This window comes from Pomacea canaliculata, linkage group LG3, assembly GCF_003073045.1.
Source record: "Pomacea canaliculata isolate SZHN2017 linkage group LG3, ASM307304v1, whole genome shotgun sequence".
Classification (NCBI taxonomy): domain Eukaryota; kingdom Metazoa; phylum Mollusca; class Gastropoda; order Architaenioglossa; family Ampullariidae; genus Pomacea; species Pomacea canaliculata.
Window position 1 is genome coordinate 35,284,235 of NC_037592.1, and position 16,688 is coordinate 35,300,922.

The window sequence follows — 16,688 nt, forward strand, 5'->3', positions numbered from 1 at the left end:
CTGTAAAGGAATTCTTGTGTCAAGATCTTAAAATGTAACAAACACAATTTAAAGCACACACTGTCATGTATAACAAACATGAACATATCTAGGAGTATGTGCCATCCTGTCCAACCACCTCACCTGTGGTGGTACGACTAATGTTGCCTCTATGTATTTTTAATTATTGCTCTAACACTGAAGGTGATAGTTTTGAGTCACCAGTTGATAGAACTTTATATGCACATCTCCCGATTCCTGATGTGTATTTTCCATGAACGATTATCCTTCCCTTGTATAATTATCTTTTATGTTCTTTTAGACACTTCTCTCATTTGCTGAGAAAGGAAATTTTTTTGCAACAGTAGTTTTAAAGGATAATAATAATTATTATTAAAAAGAGGGTGTATTCTGTGAGTTGACATCATGTCATTTAATGTCAGGTGCTGGTAGTGATCATTCATTGAAAAATGTATCACTGTAGAGTGAGATGATAATTTCATTCTTTTGTTAAAACTGGGTGGGCAAATCCATTTAAAATTTAACGAAAATTTATGCTAAATCATTATGTCCTTCAATTATTCTTGTTCTCGTTCGCCTATTTTTATTTTTTAATCACACTTGGAGGCCAACTTTCAAGATAGACAGGCAGTCATCTGCAAAGCATCCACGGCCAGCATGTTCCTGAAGGAGCCTACACTCCTGTAGGATGTGCTCTGGTTTGTTCTACATCTCCACAGCAACACATTGGGGATGGCACCAGGTAAAGCTCCTTTGATTATTTACCAGAAAATTTAAATAACCTCCATTTCGCCCCTCAAAACAAATGCACAAACCATACACAATGAGTAAACATGCCAACCCATCCATACAACACCCACAAACAAGTGCTAGCCATACACTCCATTTATTCAGTATAAAAATTAATTCTGTGTCATGTCAGATGCATTTGGCAATAAAAGAGGTTATCCAAGGTATGTGACATGAGCATCTTCCTTGATCAACCTTTCTCACCAGCAAATATCTATTATCTCCCATCTAGATTATAAAACAGAGCCACAGTCATCATAAATCATTATAGACCAGCCTGCAGAGCATCACACACAAAATTAAGATGCTGTGGCAATCATATTTAAAAAATATTTATTTGCTGTTGGTGACCTCTGATTCACTCCTGATTTACAAGCCTGCAAATGTGTAAACATAATGCTAGCAAACAAAATATTTGAAAAAAAGGGGGAATCTGTTCATTTTTGTACAGTGTGCCTCAACGGCAAGTAATCTTTAGAGATGATGACCAATAAATTTCTTCATCCCAAACAGTTCCAAAAATTACTCCCAATTGGTCACATGCATATGAAAGAAATATTTAATATAAATACAAATACGAAGTACCTAGCTCCCCGATCATATCTCCTTGCCCAGAATACAACAGAAGTGCAGCAGGTTTGTTCCTAAACTGTATACCACATAGGCTTATTAATAATTGCTCTTCAGGGCCACAGGCCTACATCTTAACAACTTAGTGCAAGAACAGACCAGCACAGGTTCTCGTCTGCTCAGATTGAGAGTGCATAATTCAGTTTCTTCTATCTGAAAAAACCCAAAAGAACATTTTCTGCATGTTGCATTGTGAACTAGCTTCTTTCACGAAGCATTGACTCCCTAATCTACATTCAACAACACAAACTGTTCAGGCCAAGATTCTCACTTTTTCCATTTGCCTGGTGAATCTGAAAGTTCCATGAGACAATCATGAGAACCATACACACAATCCCACTTCACAAATCTTTAACAGACTGAATCTCCTGAAACTGGTGAACCAGTGGATTTCCCAATACACCTGGGGCGTCGCTGGACATGTCTCCTGTGCACACATTCCATGTTTTCACACAGTTATGAAAGATCCCAGTTCTCCAAGATCCAAGATATCCAAGTATCAAGTTTGTGCTTCAGAGTTCACCAACACTCACTTTAAGGCCTCTATGACCTAAATTAATAACATCATCTGCACCAAAGTGTCACAAAACTCTTCACACATTCAGAGCTTCTGGCTACATAGATTCCTTTTCCAGAATTCTGTTCATCATGTTTTAGAATGTTTTAAGTTTTTTGACTGAGCCATTATTGATGTCTAGTTGACGATATGATATTACTTTTCCACAAACTGGTTGCAAAAGGAAACACTGACAGCTCAGAAAATAAACACCTTCATTTGCAAATGCTTTGTACAACTTGTTTGGGTGAAACCACAGTTATTTGAAAACGCAAGTTGTTGTCAATCTGCGATGTCCATCATGTGCCCCCTGATCAATTCTCTCAGCTCTTCTAAGGCATAGTCTTCAGGCAGTGGCAGTACACTCAAAACGTGTGGGCCAGGAGACTGCAAAACACAGTGTGGGTAAACCTTGCTTCACACATATATAATGATAACAGAGTTCTATTCAAAAATTGATGAAACAAATTCCTAAAAGATAAAAAAATCAACTAAAACATTTTTCAACTATAATCTTACTGACATGAACATAGCCAGTTACTTCTGCCGCTTTCAGCAGTGTCATAGAGAACAAGCAAAGAACTGTTTGTACTGACATCAGATGCAAAGCACACGGCAGAAAGGGAAGAGATGTGACAAATGATGCTAAAGAAGAATCAAGGGGTAGGACACTTACTCAGTGGAGGAGGTTAATGAGACGTCTCCAAACAAAGGGGCATCAGCATAAGAGGCAGCAGTTACGTCGCGTAGGCTGACCTGCAGAGCCAGGATCTTTCTCAGCATGGTGAGACAGTGCCTGGCCATCAGTGACTGACAGTGCCGGTCTAGAGCACTTACACATGGAAGGTGTGGAATTCTACTGCACAGGCTTCTCACGTCTGGCAACAGGCTTTCCAATTCAAAGGAGGTTATCTCCTCCTATACAAACATACAGCATATAACAGCAGCATAAATATGACTTAGTTATCAAAGTCTGTCAGCTTCACCTGCTTATAAGTAGTTTGGTTTTAAGTATGTCAGTCTCTTCATTTACTCAGGCACACACATGCACACTGCCCACCCCACCTTCATATGTATGCAAACCTAGTAGCCTTTATTCTTGTGGATGGGGGAAGCAAATTAATGGAGCCTATGGAATTCACTCGGCATATTTTTAAATGTAACAAAATGTTGCTTTAACCTGCTTGATTCTCTCCATGTGTTGTGAAACTCTCACAAAGTCATGAAACACTTTCCCTGCGGTGGTCCAATTCAGAACAGTCATGCTTCGCTCGGGTGAAGCAAGTTCGCTCAAGAAAGACATCAGGTATTCATATTTTTCTGCAGACAAAACATTTATGAGAACTTTAAAAATATGATTTCCTCTTGATCCAGAATATACTTTCTTTGAATAAAAGCTTGCAGGAGTCAGCTGTTATGTGTTTGCTAATTACTGTACAAAACCAATGTTGCTAGCTTGCAGTTGAGTGCACTATGTCAACTCACCATTCACAATGCTCTTAGCTGCTAAATGAGTGACGATGACCTTTATGCGCTTCGTTCCAGCGGCCTGCTTGCAACAAGTGATGAGCTTCATCACTGTGCTGCTTCAAGTATCTCGCTTTTATTGCCTGATGGAGGAAGAGAAAAATATTTCAGGAAAACCTTCTAGCACGTGATAAACCAGTGTCTGCCCAAGACTACAAGGCATGTAAATGCAATGGTGACAACTGATCATACTGACCCACAGTATGTAACAGAAGGACACAAAAACTGCATATAACAATTCTTCCTGGAATGTAGTAATAAACTGATCTAGTTATAAACAAGATGCCACTGAAACTAAATGCACAACACAAAGACTTCATGTACAGCTGCAACTATTTAATGTCAAAGGCATTTCACTGGTATAATGTGATTGCTGACTGACCACTCACATACCTTGGCTCTGTGAATCCACTGGGGAGGGATTTGCAGCTCCTGCAGTATAAAATTTTCTTCCTCTAGGTATTCAGATTTGGAGGAGAGCTGTACATGTCGGCACAGAATTTCCTGAATGGCATGCTCTCGCCTGATTAGAGGGTGAAAAAAAAAAACAAAAACAAATCAACTTTAATTGTACTGCTGATCTATACCAACCGTCAAAAGCAAAAAGAAAATTTAACAAAATTTTTTACCTTGATAATGACAATTCATCATTAAGTACCATTTTTATTTGGACACAGCTGATGACACGCTGTTATACAATTTCCATCCTCTTTATAAGCAGGAAGCAGAAGGAACTCATTAGGGATAAGAGAGTAATTTGAAAATCACCAGTTACGTGCAACAAAAGCATTCAAACATACAGTAACTGTAGTCAAGTTTGGCATCTATCATAAGGATGATCACTGTATACCTGCACACTGCCCAGCAGTAATACCACCACCATACCCAGCAGTAACACCACCCTACCCAGCAGTAACACCACCCTGCCCAGCAGTAACACCACCCTACCCAGCAGTAACACCACCCTGCCCGAGGACTCACTGCTGTGTATCCTGGATGTGAAGTAAGGGAAACAGACTCCAGTGCCAGAGACCAAGTGACTCCAGCTGTGCAGCATAGCTGACGTGCAGTGATGCCTCTTGGCATGGGGACAGATGTCTAAAGCCCAGAGCTGTGAGAACACCCAAGAGGTGCCAGCTGAAACAGTGCACCACAAACATTAGGCCAAGCCTGCTGTCAACCAAGTAGTACAAAGCACCATTTTTTGCACTAACACTTCCCAACTAAGTAGTGCAAAAAATCCCCACAATTTGTCCAACAGAAAAACAACAGACAATCTGCTTCTGTAGACCCACAAACATAAGACCCACAAAAAGGAAGACCAAATGCACCTCAGTCGATGATCCAGGCTGTTGGCTGTGATGGTGGTGGGATTCAAGATGAGTTTAAGGGGGTAACCCTTTTCACAGAAAAGTTTCAAAAGGTGGTAACAAGTGTCATACACTTCCTCCTCTTCATCATCTTCCATCATGAATTCTGAAGTTTTGCTGACTAATAGACTGCCCGAGTCTTCAAGGTAGGCAGGCAAAGGAGGTGCTGCATAGGCACTCCTCTCACCTGACCTTTTAAAGGCACCGTCATACTTTTTCATGGCTTCTGAAATAGGTGCATTCGGCTGGCAGACATACCTGCAAAGGTAAGATTATAATCTGATTTGGGAGATAATATTTAAAGTTAATGACAGTGGTGAAAGTCTGAGTTATTTAATGCATGTCATGGGCTAGGACAGCAAATACGGATGTTATTTAGCATTTAAATCTACACCAGCATAGAAAATAGACACACAACACAAGGAAAAATTCCTCAAAACAAGTACAGTAAACATTTTCCTCAGTCATGCAGTAGATACCAAGAACACTACACACAAGAAAGCAAGGTATTTCGCAAACTGAAGTTGCAATGATTACTGTTAGAAAAGTCCACTTACCACAGATGCAATGCCAGAGCTCTTTTCCAGTCCAGTCCATAACAGGTGTTGATAGGAGAAGGCCCATCCCAAAACAAAACACCTGCTAGAATACAGTACACACGCTGTCGTTGCTCTCGAATAAAATCTGTCACCTGCAAAACAAGATAAGATACCTTAAAACAGCAGCAACAGGTGACAAGTTATCTTAAAATCTTTATCTTCTTATGCAGCCTTTGACATACTAGTTTAAATTCCGCACCCACAAATATGAATCTTCACGACTGGCTAGCTCAATTACGTCGATACACCAGTAATAAATGAGTTAATAACATGTCTTAGTTAGGTCTCATTGTTTGACAGGATATACCTGAGTATTGTTTTTTAATATCTGAATGGTAGATTATTTGTTGTGTTTACTGAATGGTGCACATGGTTGAATGAGTGTGCTTAGCACCTGCCAAAGAGACACCTTATAAGTGCAGATTATAATTATTAAATACAACAAAATGCAGTGTGTCAGTCTCTGCTTTTGACTCACAGCTCTGGAACATAAAAGGCTGGATCTCTCCCCATTAAAACTATTGCCAGGACAAAGAACTTTTCCTGGCTGATAACCACATGCAAAACATTTAGAATACTCAAAAGACTGGCATCAGAATCCCAGCTTTTACCTTCATCTCTGCCCACTTGGCCAGCTGCACCATCACCATCTGCCGCACCACTGAGCTGCCAGCCGCCTGTGCCAGGAGCAAAGCCAGTCGATCGTCGCCAGCATTTTGAGCAACCTGACATGCCTCACTAATCTGACGACCACTCAAGTGTGCAATGATAGCTTGAAGGTGACCATCTGGTTGCTGTAATGTTAAAAATAATAAACAGATGGCAGGAAGCTGCGTTGACATAATCATGAGAACTTCTGTCAAAGTCATGCACCAACTGATAAAAGAGATCACTTCAATAGTAAAAGAAAAATAATCTGAGACTTCTGTTATTTGAGTCTTTCTCCTCCCCATTCTGTGGCAAAATTTTTGAAGACCAATTTGTTTTCTTCTTACAGTTGCCTAGACCTACACTTCAAGACTTTGTAGACTATAAAGTAAGCTCAAAGTAAACAGAAAGCAAAATTAAAAACAATTTTCGGACCTTGGTTCCAAAATCAGCAGAAAATTGAATTCCAGTTATGTCAAAAGTTACAAAGCCAGAATTTTTCATGCCAATGTTCACCTTCGTATTTCTACAAAGAGTAAAATAACAAGCAATTATAATCTCCAATATACCATGTAAGATGATTCTGCTACTTCTGCCTTAATTTTGGAATCTGTAACTGAGGAAAGCCATCTTGAGAAGGCTTCCCGTCTTGCTAAACACTCTGCATAACCTCCATGCTCTGTCGGGGGAAAAAAAAATCACAATCCCAGTAGTTCTTTCATTCATCGCAGATATATAAACATACATGCATGTGTGCACATGCATAAAGAACTGTCGCCATTTTGAATGCAAGTGTGCACACAGAATCACATGAAGATCAAGTGTGATTTCTTCTGGAGGCTGAAGTATCACAAAAAAAGGAACACATAGGATTATCAAAATTATTCAGTAATGATTAAATTTAATATGGGCTGAGGATACACGATGCTCTGCATAAAACAGATTGAGACTGATCAGTTTCATTGACATCAACAGTTCTTACTTACCAATGTCATCTTTCAACTCAGGAGGACTTCCCCACAAAGATACACATAGTTCCCACACCTGCTGCATCTGGCTCTGCATCTCGGCATCAGGATGTTTCTCTGTACAAAAAAAACAAGTTATTTGCAGATAGCATCATTTGAGTGTTTCTCTGGACTGAGGTAAATAAGATATTTGCAGATTATTCAAGTGTTTCTATGCAACAATGGAAAACAAGCTATTAAACAGGAAATATCTATTTCTTGGTGTCCAAAGTATTAGCAGGAAATGACAGAAAAGGGTGCAAGCTGACTGCATCTGAACAATAGAAATACATACGTTGAAGCGCTTTGGCAGCATTGTGTGTGGCATACTGGTGCAACGCGTCTATGGTGGGAAAAGGCATGAAGACCGGGACTCCATTCTCCTGGTCTATCCTGGAATGTGCCAGTGCTGTCTGCAGCAGCTCTTCATGGCTTTCCTGTAGAGCAAGAACACCAGCTCTCTATTGGCTTGTCACACATGTTTATGTCCCTTTCCCTACCCCAACCAAACACAGGTTATATCTGGGGCATGGCTCATTTTACCCAGTGTTGCTCAATTCTCTTAGCCAGAATGCTTCTGTTTTAATTAATAATGCCCATTACACTGAAAAGTTAAGAGATATTGGCCAGTTTTACAGATGTTAGCCAAAGAGGACTGAGAGATGCAAATGGAACAATTTTAGTCTGTTCCTAGGTCACACTTCTTGCTGAATTGTGTTTAAATATCCCATTCCACAGGGTTACCACTGGCTAAAGAAATAATTATAACACTTAAATAGTTCAGTTTTCAATTATGCTGTTTTCACTGCAGTATTTTTTTTAACTATTGTAAACAAGATACAAGGTATATAAATTGTACTGCATATAGCCCATTGTGATTTAAATAGTAAAGGTTAAAACACCTTACATAAAGTAATTTGTGCAACATACTAGATCACAGGACAAAACAGATTTGTTTTCTTGTAAACCTTCAAATATGCTTGGTGTTTACCTTGACAATGTCGTCTGATGGATGAAAATAGTCTGCCACACCAAGTTTCTCCACACAGATGGTCCATGCTTTTCTTCTGCTATATCCCTTTCCTGTGCCTGTGGTGGGTAGCAGAGTGTATGCTGCTTTTGTCCCAGTCTCAAGTTCTACACAGAGATGCAACAGTTGGTGTTAGACTCAGAATGACTTTTTTTATTTTTGAACTTGCTGTTTTGTGCAACTGTTTGTTTATGATTGCATACTTATACAAATGCATGCAAAACAGTGCAGTAAGGCCGAACTTTCACAGCTTTCCCCACTTTTCTTAATAACAATGTTATATTTTTAATTTTAAAACCGGTACACACCCTAAACATGAGAATTGCATTTCAGTATAAAGTGATCTATATCAGTTTGTTACTTTGTAAAAGGGAAACTAAATCCTTTTTTCCCAAAAAAGTAAATCAGATGCTATTATTTCCTATTTTTATGGGTTTACAAGCAACCTACCTTCTTCCTGTGTTATGCAGGGCAAACCTGAATGTATCAAAGTCCACCCTGGGCCCCATCCCACACGGAAACTTCGACCCATGAAGCAAGCCGAGTCCATAGACAACTTTTGTTTGTCGTACATCAATGACTCCTGCACATGAGGGACCTCGTGCTCAATTCGGAGGCCAACAATTTTATGTGGGACATCTCTGGCAGTCATACCACTGGCAAGAAGCTTGTGTTCCAACAGTGGCGGATGGAAAGATGCAGGTGGAGAGCGGCCAAAGGAGGTATACCCAAACGTTGCTTGAAACAGGCCTGCAGGTGAATGTGATCATTCATTAGATTTTGCTAGACTGCAATCTCATTCCTAAACACTTGCAAGATGATCTTTAACAAACACTTTCATCTATTGTCCTCTGGCTTCACATATTTTATTATTAGCATTAAAGTAAATGTGGTCAAATGCAGATATTTAGATCATAGCTTGATTGCTATGGCTGAGTCAATACCAAATCCTATTGAAGGATAATACAATTTTAAAAGAAATAGCCTCTGTTGAAAATAGTTGTCTGTGAATTTAAACAGCCTGCAACAAATTAATCAGTCAGAATATTTTGTTGACACAAAGACTTGAAAGGACCTTGTTAAGAATTCTAACCAAATTAAAAGATCATATATTAGTGGTAAATCTTGAACTTGCAGAACGATGACACATGACTTGTAGAACAGTTGTCACACCTTCATAGGCATACATGTGAGGCAGGCTGTTTTACCAAATGCATGGTAATGGTTTTAGGGAAAAACCTATTTAGGTGTTCTTTTTTGTTGTCACATGTGTTCAGGAAAGAAATATTTGTGCATGTCTGCATTCAGCTAGTTTACAACATAAAACACCAACTATTTTGTTAGCATAGACTTACTCTTTCTATCCTTCTGCAGATCTTTCAGATCAGGAGATAAGGAGCGAGGAGTGAGCGACTGTTTCAGGCTGAGCGATGAACTGAATAATGAGGGGACTGCTTTCTCTCCGCTCTTCAGCAAATGACCCTCAGCTTTATACCATGTGCTCTTCTCCCCATAGTGCCCTTCTGTCAATAACAATAAATATTTGAGCAAATTCAACAGGAATCTGAATAGAAAATACTAATCAAAGACAAAATACCAAAAAATAAAACAATAGTAGATGTGTAAACATTATCCTTTGTTCAACCAGATTTTTCTTTTTCATACATGTTGTTTTGTGGCTATACCAAAGCAATCATTCCATCAGTCCTTACTATTCATAATTATTTATTTTCTGCTTTTATGTATCAATTTTGTATTTATAAGTTCTCTCTGTAGTGCATTGTCTCAGTATGCTTTGATCATACATTTCCTGGAACCCTAAGCTACTGGTGAACTTTGTTATCCTATTAAACATCTCAAGGGTAGAATCATTAAAAAGCAAAACACAAGGGACTTCAAAGGTGCAAATAGATCGCCTTTTCAAATCATATTATCCAACATAGTTTCTTCTCCAGCTTGGCGCTAACATGTTGAAAATGAAAAGCATGCTCTTCACTCCTTTCTTCATCATGAGGGAATGTCAAAATTGTTCTTACTGGAAATAGTATTTAAATGCTGTGTGAAGCTTACCACTATCTCCATCAGCATTGTTGTCGTCATCAAAGAAAGAGGCTTTCATCAGCTGCATGTTCTGAGCAGACACACCAAACCTCAGTGCTGAGGGCACCTGCTGCCCACTTCCCTCCTCCAGAGTGTCAGCTGCAAGAATTATGGCTCCATGACATTTCATACTAGCAGCATGTGGCTATTTAAGTGACCATGTAAAGACTTTAAGAATACCATTACTGCACAAAAAAATTGCTGCTATTTACCTTACCCTCATTTTGTTCTGCCAGTGATCTTCGGAACCCTGCTCTAATGCTCTTCCATTTATTGAATCAGATATGGATGAGCCTTTCTGTGTGTGTGTGTGTGCGCATACGTGCAGAGTTTTTGTTCATTGTTTTACAAAGATATTTTTTTCTATGCATATACTGTAGGGTAGTACCAGCACTATATGTCATCTGGTTTTATTTGGATTCAATGCAGCTGGATACACTATTAGGCTACACCAAGATCTGAGACAATTACAGAAAATGGACAAAAGTCACGGAGTGTGGTAAAAACAAGAGACATTACAATTATGTTGGTGCTTTTTTATTGCATTTTTTCACAAAGGCTTTATCACAAGACAACACATTCTAAGGCAATTAGTAAATTTGCAAACTATCCCAGAGTATAGTAAGCCAAAAGGTTAACGAATGACACTCCAAAAGAGCCCATTTCCTTCAATTTAAAAGAAATACATTTTTTAATCATATATTTTTTACAAAAATATCAAAATACTGTATCACAACTGCTTACATGTAAAATGTGTAAGTGATTGTTTTTGGTTTTATGTAAATGGTGGTCCTCCAAATTGAATATTCACATATTCATTATAAAAATTATCCGAGAAGGATAATTAAAAATATATTTACAGTAAAATATGATGGAATGCAGCAAAAGACAGCAATTAATAATGCATACACTAGGAATCATGTTTATATACAACCGCTAAGCATGATCTTGAGCTAATCATATTTATAATGTACAAAGCTGGGGAAAATCTCCCACTGACAGCTTTTTGCAATGTACAATATGTGGTAAATCTCAGCACTTCCCCCCTTGATGATGGGTATGGGTGGGGAAGGTTTGTAATCATGGGTTTTTTAAAAAAAAATCTTGCTCTAAACAATGTCTTTCACTCCAACATATGGCTTCACTATTTTCTTCTGAAAAAGCTAAAATGTCTTTTATTTATTCTAAAGATTGAAATCTCTGACCTGGTTATGAAAAGTATTCTCAGTGTTACCCCTAAAACTTTAATTTCTAAAAAAAGTGACATTGTTATTGTAACAACACTTACATTTCTGACAGTAAAATAGAAAATTAGTACCTGCTTATCTCAGAAGAGACTTTAAAGGCATTTCAGTGACATTTTAATGCTACTAGGCACATATGAATTGAAATTAATGTAAACTTTAAGCACATAATAATTTAACATTAATAATAATACAGTTCATTAAGACCCACATGTTCATAAATTTAGCAAGGTCTGACAAAATTATTTTTTAGCTTTTTAGAAGTAAATCTGCTATAAATTTAACAGCATACGGTACAATAATGCAAAAAAAAAAGAGAAATGGTTTCTAAATGTAGAAATGAGAACAACAGGATTAAGAAGTCACAAAAACAATATACAATCATAATTAAAACCATTTTAAAACACTGCCACCTCTTTCCTGACTGTAAGTCTCATGTGGTCTATTAAGCATCCAAACCCTTGCCGCTAGCCTCTTCTTAAAAGAGCAAGCACTTAAACTAGCCACTGCAGAAACCCAAATATCATGGCTATAGCTATCCAATAATGCTATGACAGTCCTTAAACTAGCCATGGCAGAAACCCAAATGCCATGCCCAAAGCTATCCAATACTACTCTGACAGTGTTGTAGACTGCAATCTGATTACATCCATCACGACACAAAATTAATATTCCCTGCGCTGTGTAAATATAGGTATATATTCTTGCTATTCTTTAGAGAAGAATACTTCATCATAGGACATGTCTCTTTTTGCTAAATTATATATTTTAATAATTTAAAACTTTATATAGCACACTTCCCTTCTGTAGAAAAGGCTTAATGCGCTTTACAAAAGAAATCAAAAACACAGACACAAATTCATACAACAGAGACAAACTAAAACAATGGTAAAGCTATATCAAGAGACATAATAAACACACACACACAAAACCAGAATAATTTTATTTTAAATAAACTTTCACAACTGATGTAGGTAATCTGTAACTCCATTCATTATTATCTAAGAATTTTTGGTGAAAAATACATGTTCTCAAGCAAGCCTTCTATGTTTTAAGTATTCAAATAATTTGGTTTAAAGAATGTTATGCACGACATATCAAAATATCAATTCATGATATATCTACTAGTCACTGGTTTATTTTCTGCAGTCCTTAATGCTAATATTCATGTCATTTGTTATATAGTAAAAGACCCTTTAGTGGTATGGTCCATCCTTAGCAGTTGTGAATTTGATTACATGTATTTGTTAATTTACTATCATTGATCAAATTTTTGTGTGTTAGTTTTGCAGTTTTCTGCAGAAAATTGCAGACAGTTCTTATGGACAAGGCGATGTATATAAGAATTTTTAATAAAGTTTAATCTTTATAAATGCAGAAAAAATATATATCGTTAATTTATTTTATCTTCTTTTGCCTTAAAAATACATCAAAATTCATCATAAAAGTTAAATGTTGCAAAAAGTTTCAGTGCACTATAGAACTGTGAACATCATTCTCTTTGATTAACCAGTCTGTGTGTGTGTGTGCTTGCGCACATGTACTAGCGTGTATTCACCTACACTGCTGATCTTGTAATTTTAATTTATTAAACATACTGTTGCAGCACAATATACATGTGTACTGTCTAATTAGTTTTACTATTTTGGGTTTAAATATGGTCAGCAATATTATAAGTTAAAGATGGGGGAAAAGAGGGGGCTAGAGTTCTGTGCCCGTCACCTCTGTGAATATTAAGGGTTGTACTTTATTAAACACCATCTTAAATTGTTAACTGTTTCTGTACACAGAATGTTATGGCATTTTCAATACTAAGGTTTACAACATGGCAGCACTATTTCCAAAAACAGTGCAAATTTTCACTAGTAGAGGCACTGCCAAGTTAAATCAGTTCCCTTTTTGTCCTCATAAAGCAAGAATCCACATCCATGTCAGACCAAGAAAAGTCAATACATACTAAACATGTCGGACGGAAAAGGCTCCTGCGTGATGTCTGACATCAAGGCTGGTTCCCCCATCATGACATCCCTCAACACTTCAGCTCCCACCTCTGCATCATCATCCAAGTCAGTGACCGCTATACCTTTGGCCTTCAAATGCTGCTGGAGTAGGATCTTTTGCTTCTGCTCACAGAAACCATTATGTTTTGTACAGAATATTATTCTTCCAGCATTACTTTCACTCACTCATCTGCCCTCACACACTGCTGGAACATCACCTGCCCAAAAGCTACTCTGCAGCATCCTCACCTGCACAGCCACATGCTGCTGCTGAAGAATCTTTAGTCGCTTCCTGTCCTGCTCACTAGGTGGCTCTTCTTCATCTTCCTCCACCAAACCGTACTTGGTAAAATGAGGGACCTGCAATGTTCAACCAGAGCTAAGCCACAGAGTTCTTAACCTACCATAATGATCACACTGAAGTATTTTGTTCTAATCTACCCAGATTTGCTCTTTGTCAGAAAGGGGAAAAATAAAGCTAAAGAAATAAGAATAATAATTTTTTTTTAATTTAATTTAAAAAGACAGGCAGATAACTCTTCACCTCAAAAACCCAGGAACCAGTTTCAGGCCGGTAGTCAATAAACTTGCCACCCATCCTGGTTGTCATTTCTTCCAGCTTTTCTTGGTAGTTCATGCTGTTCAAACGCTCAGGACTCTGTTTCATAGGATAACCCATGTATTTAAAATGAGTTTTTTGAACACCTCTTATCAAAAAGACAATTTCAGAAACATCTTCGGACGGATTTTTTTTTTTTTTTTTTTTTTTTTTGAGGACAGAGACAATACATCAAAGACTGGCAAAAAAAAAAAAAAATTGTCTACATGAATTCTACAAGTACACATGCAGGACAAGCTGATAACAGCCCAAAGGAAGCATTTTTAAGCCACACAGCAGAGCCTCACTTTGATGGGAGAGCGAGTTGTCTTGTCAGAGGGCCACACGCAGTCCAGGGTAACTTCTGCTTTGCAGTTCAGGCCTTCACCCAGCGGAGGTTTATTGTCGTCATTAGGATACACCACTATCTCCTTACGGCGGAAATGCACTGAAAACAATGTATAGAGATTAGTTCTTGTTTTTCTGTACACAAGCACAAATAACATATTTCACTAGTATATGGAATAGATTTAAGATCAACAGAAATGGAGCATACTCAATTTATTAAGTGGAGGTTTGTATGAGAAAGGTGAGCATGTGGTGGATGGATGGTGGGAGAGGGTAAGAGCAGAGGGTCATGCACCTTAAAGCGCAGGCATAGCAGTCAGGGAGGTCTGAGGATGGGAGTAAAGATAATGCCAAAGGAACATGGATGTTTAAGGGAGACCACAAAAAGGAGGAATCTAAACAACCGTAAATAAGGAAAGTGATAACTGAAAGCAGGACACTTTCGTGGATTAGTGGAGGCATGGGCATCACTGAGTTATATCACTTTTCTTCTGCTCTTTGCCCTAACATCTATGTTGTGTGAGAAATGTGATGAAGCTCTGCATTTTTTTATAGGCCTTATCAGTTATCCGGGGTTCCCAAAAAAATTTGGAAAAGCTAGTCTGTCCTTCCCGAAATGTCAACTTTTCTAGGCACAGATATAGACTTGCTGTAGTGCACTTTCTCCCTCATCAAACGAAAGCTGTAGTTTAGTCCTTGTTACTCCTCGAGGAGCATAGAGCCGTAACAAACGAAAGCTGTGTGATCTATACAATAAACTGCTGACATTCAAAAAGTAGCTAAGAGCATCCAGATGACAACTGCAAAGTCTGATAGGCAGCTTAAACTATGCTAAAGTCATGCAAATTTTTGACAGCATTGCAGATGTGAAGCACCATGGGCACAAAATTCAACGTGTTATTTTCGTATGTCCACATTTTCTATAAACTGCTCCTTGACATCCAAAACACAGGTACTTGCCAATTGTACTGAAGATGGACATGTTTAAGGGGACGGATGTTTACCTTGGCTAGCTAACAGATAGTTAATCCCAAATATTTTAGGTGTTTTTATGCATCCCCAACTTGAACAAAGCTGAGCTAGACTCTGCCATGCAGTTGCTCAGTAAATATTCTAGGGACCTAAGATTTCCATACAGTAAAGCAAGGAAGCTCATTTTCTTTGGTCTTTACAGTTTTAGCAATATGACTGAAATGCAACAAGCAGCAACTCTAGATATACCTATAAACATACTTTATAATTACTAAATTACCAATTTCATCCAAATTCATCCCAGCCACATTGATGGTCCCAGGAAAGAAGACTGAGCCATAGCCCTCTCGGCCAATGGTCAGATCTTCCACCAGGCAATCTCCATTCTCATCAACCATGGTAGCCAGCTCGTCCATGGAGGGGTCTGTGTAATAGCCAGGCCTGGTCAAGACAATGCCAGCAGGATGAGGTGGTCTCTCCACTGGAAGTGGCTGAACACACAGAAAGCAATGAAAAGCAAACTTCCCTGGCTCCATCTACAGTGCGATGAGATGAGAAGAGAGATAAAAATGACAGGTAATGAATGATTTTCAAATCACTAAGTCGCTGTTCCCCTGCACTGAATGAGTTCACATTTGCAAGAATGGTTATTATTACTAAGCATGATAAAAAAACCCTTAAATATCTTTAAATGTACTTCAAAGATTTGGAGGTGGATCCTCATATAAATAAATTGAACAAATAATTTTTTTAAAATGCTATTTGCTTACATCTAGTGACTCATCTGCCAGATTACTGTTTGTAAGATTGGGATTTGAGATGTTTCCTTGCTCTTCTTCCTGCTCCTCACAGAAGTCTCCCTGCCTGTGTGAAGCAGGGATCTCTCTCCTCATGTTGAGCGCAGTGATGGTATCATCCATGGAGCCTAGACTGAAACACCAAGTATCCCCAAATGTGAAGTTAATGCCATTTTATCCCAGGATCAAAATATAGCACCAACAATCGACGTCTTTAACATATGCAACTGCTGATTTTTATTTCATTGTGCCATTAAAAGATCACACCATACAACTTATGTGCCCAGTTAAGAAATTGATATATGGTAAGAACACATGAATCTGACTGTATAGATCTAAGGTCAGCTTTCAGCATGGGACATGGAAGGAGAGAATCTGCTAGCCTTCAGCAATCATAGGATTTGTTTTTCTGTCAGGTAAGCAGCGCCAAGTAGTTTTACTGTTACTGCAGCATAACCATTAGTAATCTGACA

General features: G+C 38.2%; 1 protein-coding gene across 3 annotated transcripts in view; it reads right to left on the minus strand.

Annotated features, from left to right (window-relative positions):
* Positions 1 to 870: 870 nt before the first annotated feature.
* Positions 871 to 16,688, minus strand: part of LOC112559178 (nuclear pore complex protein Nup98-Nup96-like) — a 28,674-nt gene continuing 12,856 nt past the window's right edge. For all 3 annotated transcript variants that reach the window (XM_025230187.1, XM_025230188.1, XM_025230189.1), the window contains exons 20-41: positions 16,189 to 16,348; positions 15,699 to 15,909; positions 14,407 to 14,546; positions 14,045 to 14,158; positions 13,750 to 13,860; positions 13,458 to 13,623; positions 10,227 to 10,355; positions 9,512 to 9,679; positions 8,607 to 8,906; positions 8,118 to 8,263; positions 7,422 to 7,563; positions 7,106 to 7,204; positions 6,689 to 6,798; positions 6,083 to 6,265; positions 5,430 to 5,563; positions 4,834 to 5,130; positions 4,484 to 4,639; positions 3,896 to 4,025; positions 3,461 to 3,585; positions 3,156 to 3,295; positions 2,652 to 2,893; positions 871 to 2,362 (exon numbers count right to left, since the gene is read on the minus strand). In XM_025230187.1, coding sequence (XP_025085972.1) covers positions 3,475 to 3,585; positions 3,896 to 4,025; positions 4,484 to 4,639; positions 4,834 to 5,130; positions 5,430 to 5,563; positions 6,083 to 6,265; positions 6,689 to 6,798; positions 7,106 to 7,204; positions 7,422 to 7,563; positions 8,118 to 8,263; positions 8,607 to 8,906; positions 9,512 to 9,679; positions 10,227 to 10,355; positions 13,458 to 13,623; positions 13,750 to 13,860; positions 14,045 to 14,158; positions 14,407 to 14,546; positions 15,699 to 15,909; positions 16,189 to 16,348 — 3,007 coding nt within the window. In that variant the 3' untranslated portion in view covers positions 871 to 2,362; positions 2,652 to 2,893; positions 3,156 to 3,295; positions 3,461 to 3,474. The remainder of the gene's footprint in view (positions 2,363 to 2,651; positions 2,894 to 3,155; positions 3,296 to 3,460; positions 3,586 to 3,895; positions 4,026 to 4,483; positions 4,640 to 4,833; positions 5,131 to 5,429; positions 5,564 to 6,082; positions 6,266 to 6,688; positions 6,799 to 7,105; positions 7,205 to 7,421; positions 7,564 to 8,117; positions 8,264 to 8,606; positions 8,907 to 9,511; positions 9,680 to 10,226; positions 10,356 to 13,457; positions 13,624 to 13,749; positions 13,861 to 14,044; positions 14,159 to 14,406; positions 14,547 to 15,698; positions 15,910 to 16,188; positions 16,349 to 16,688) is intronic.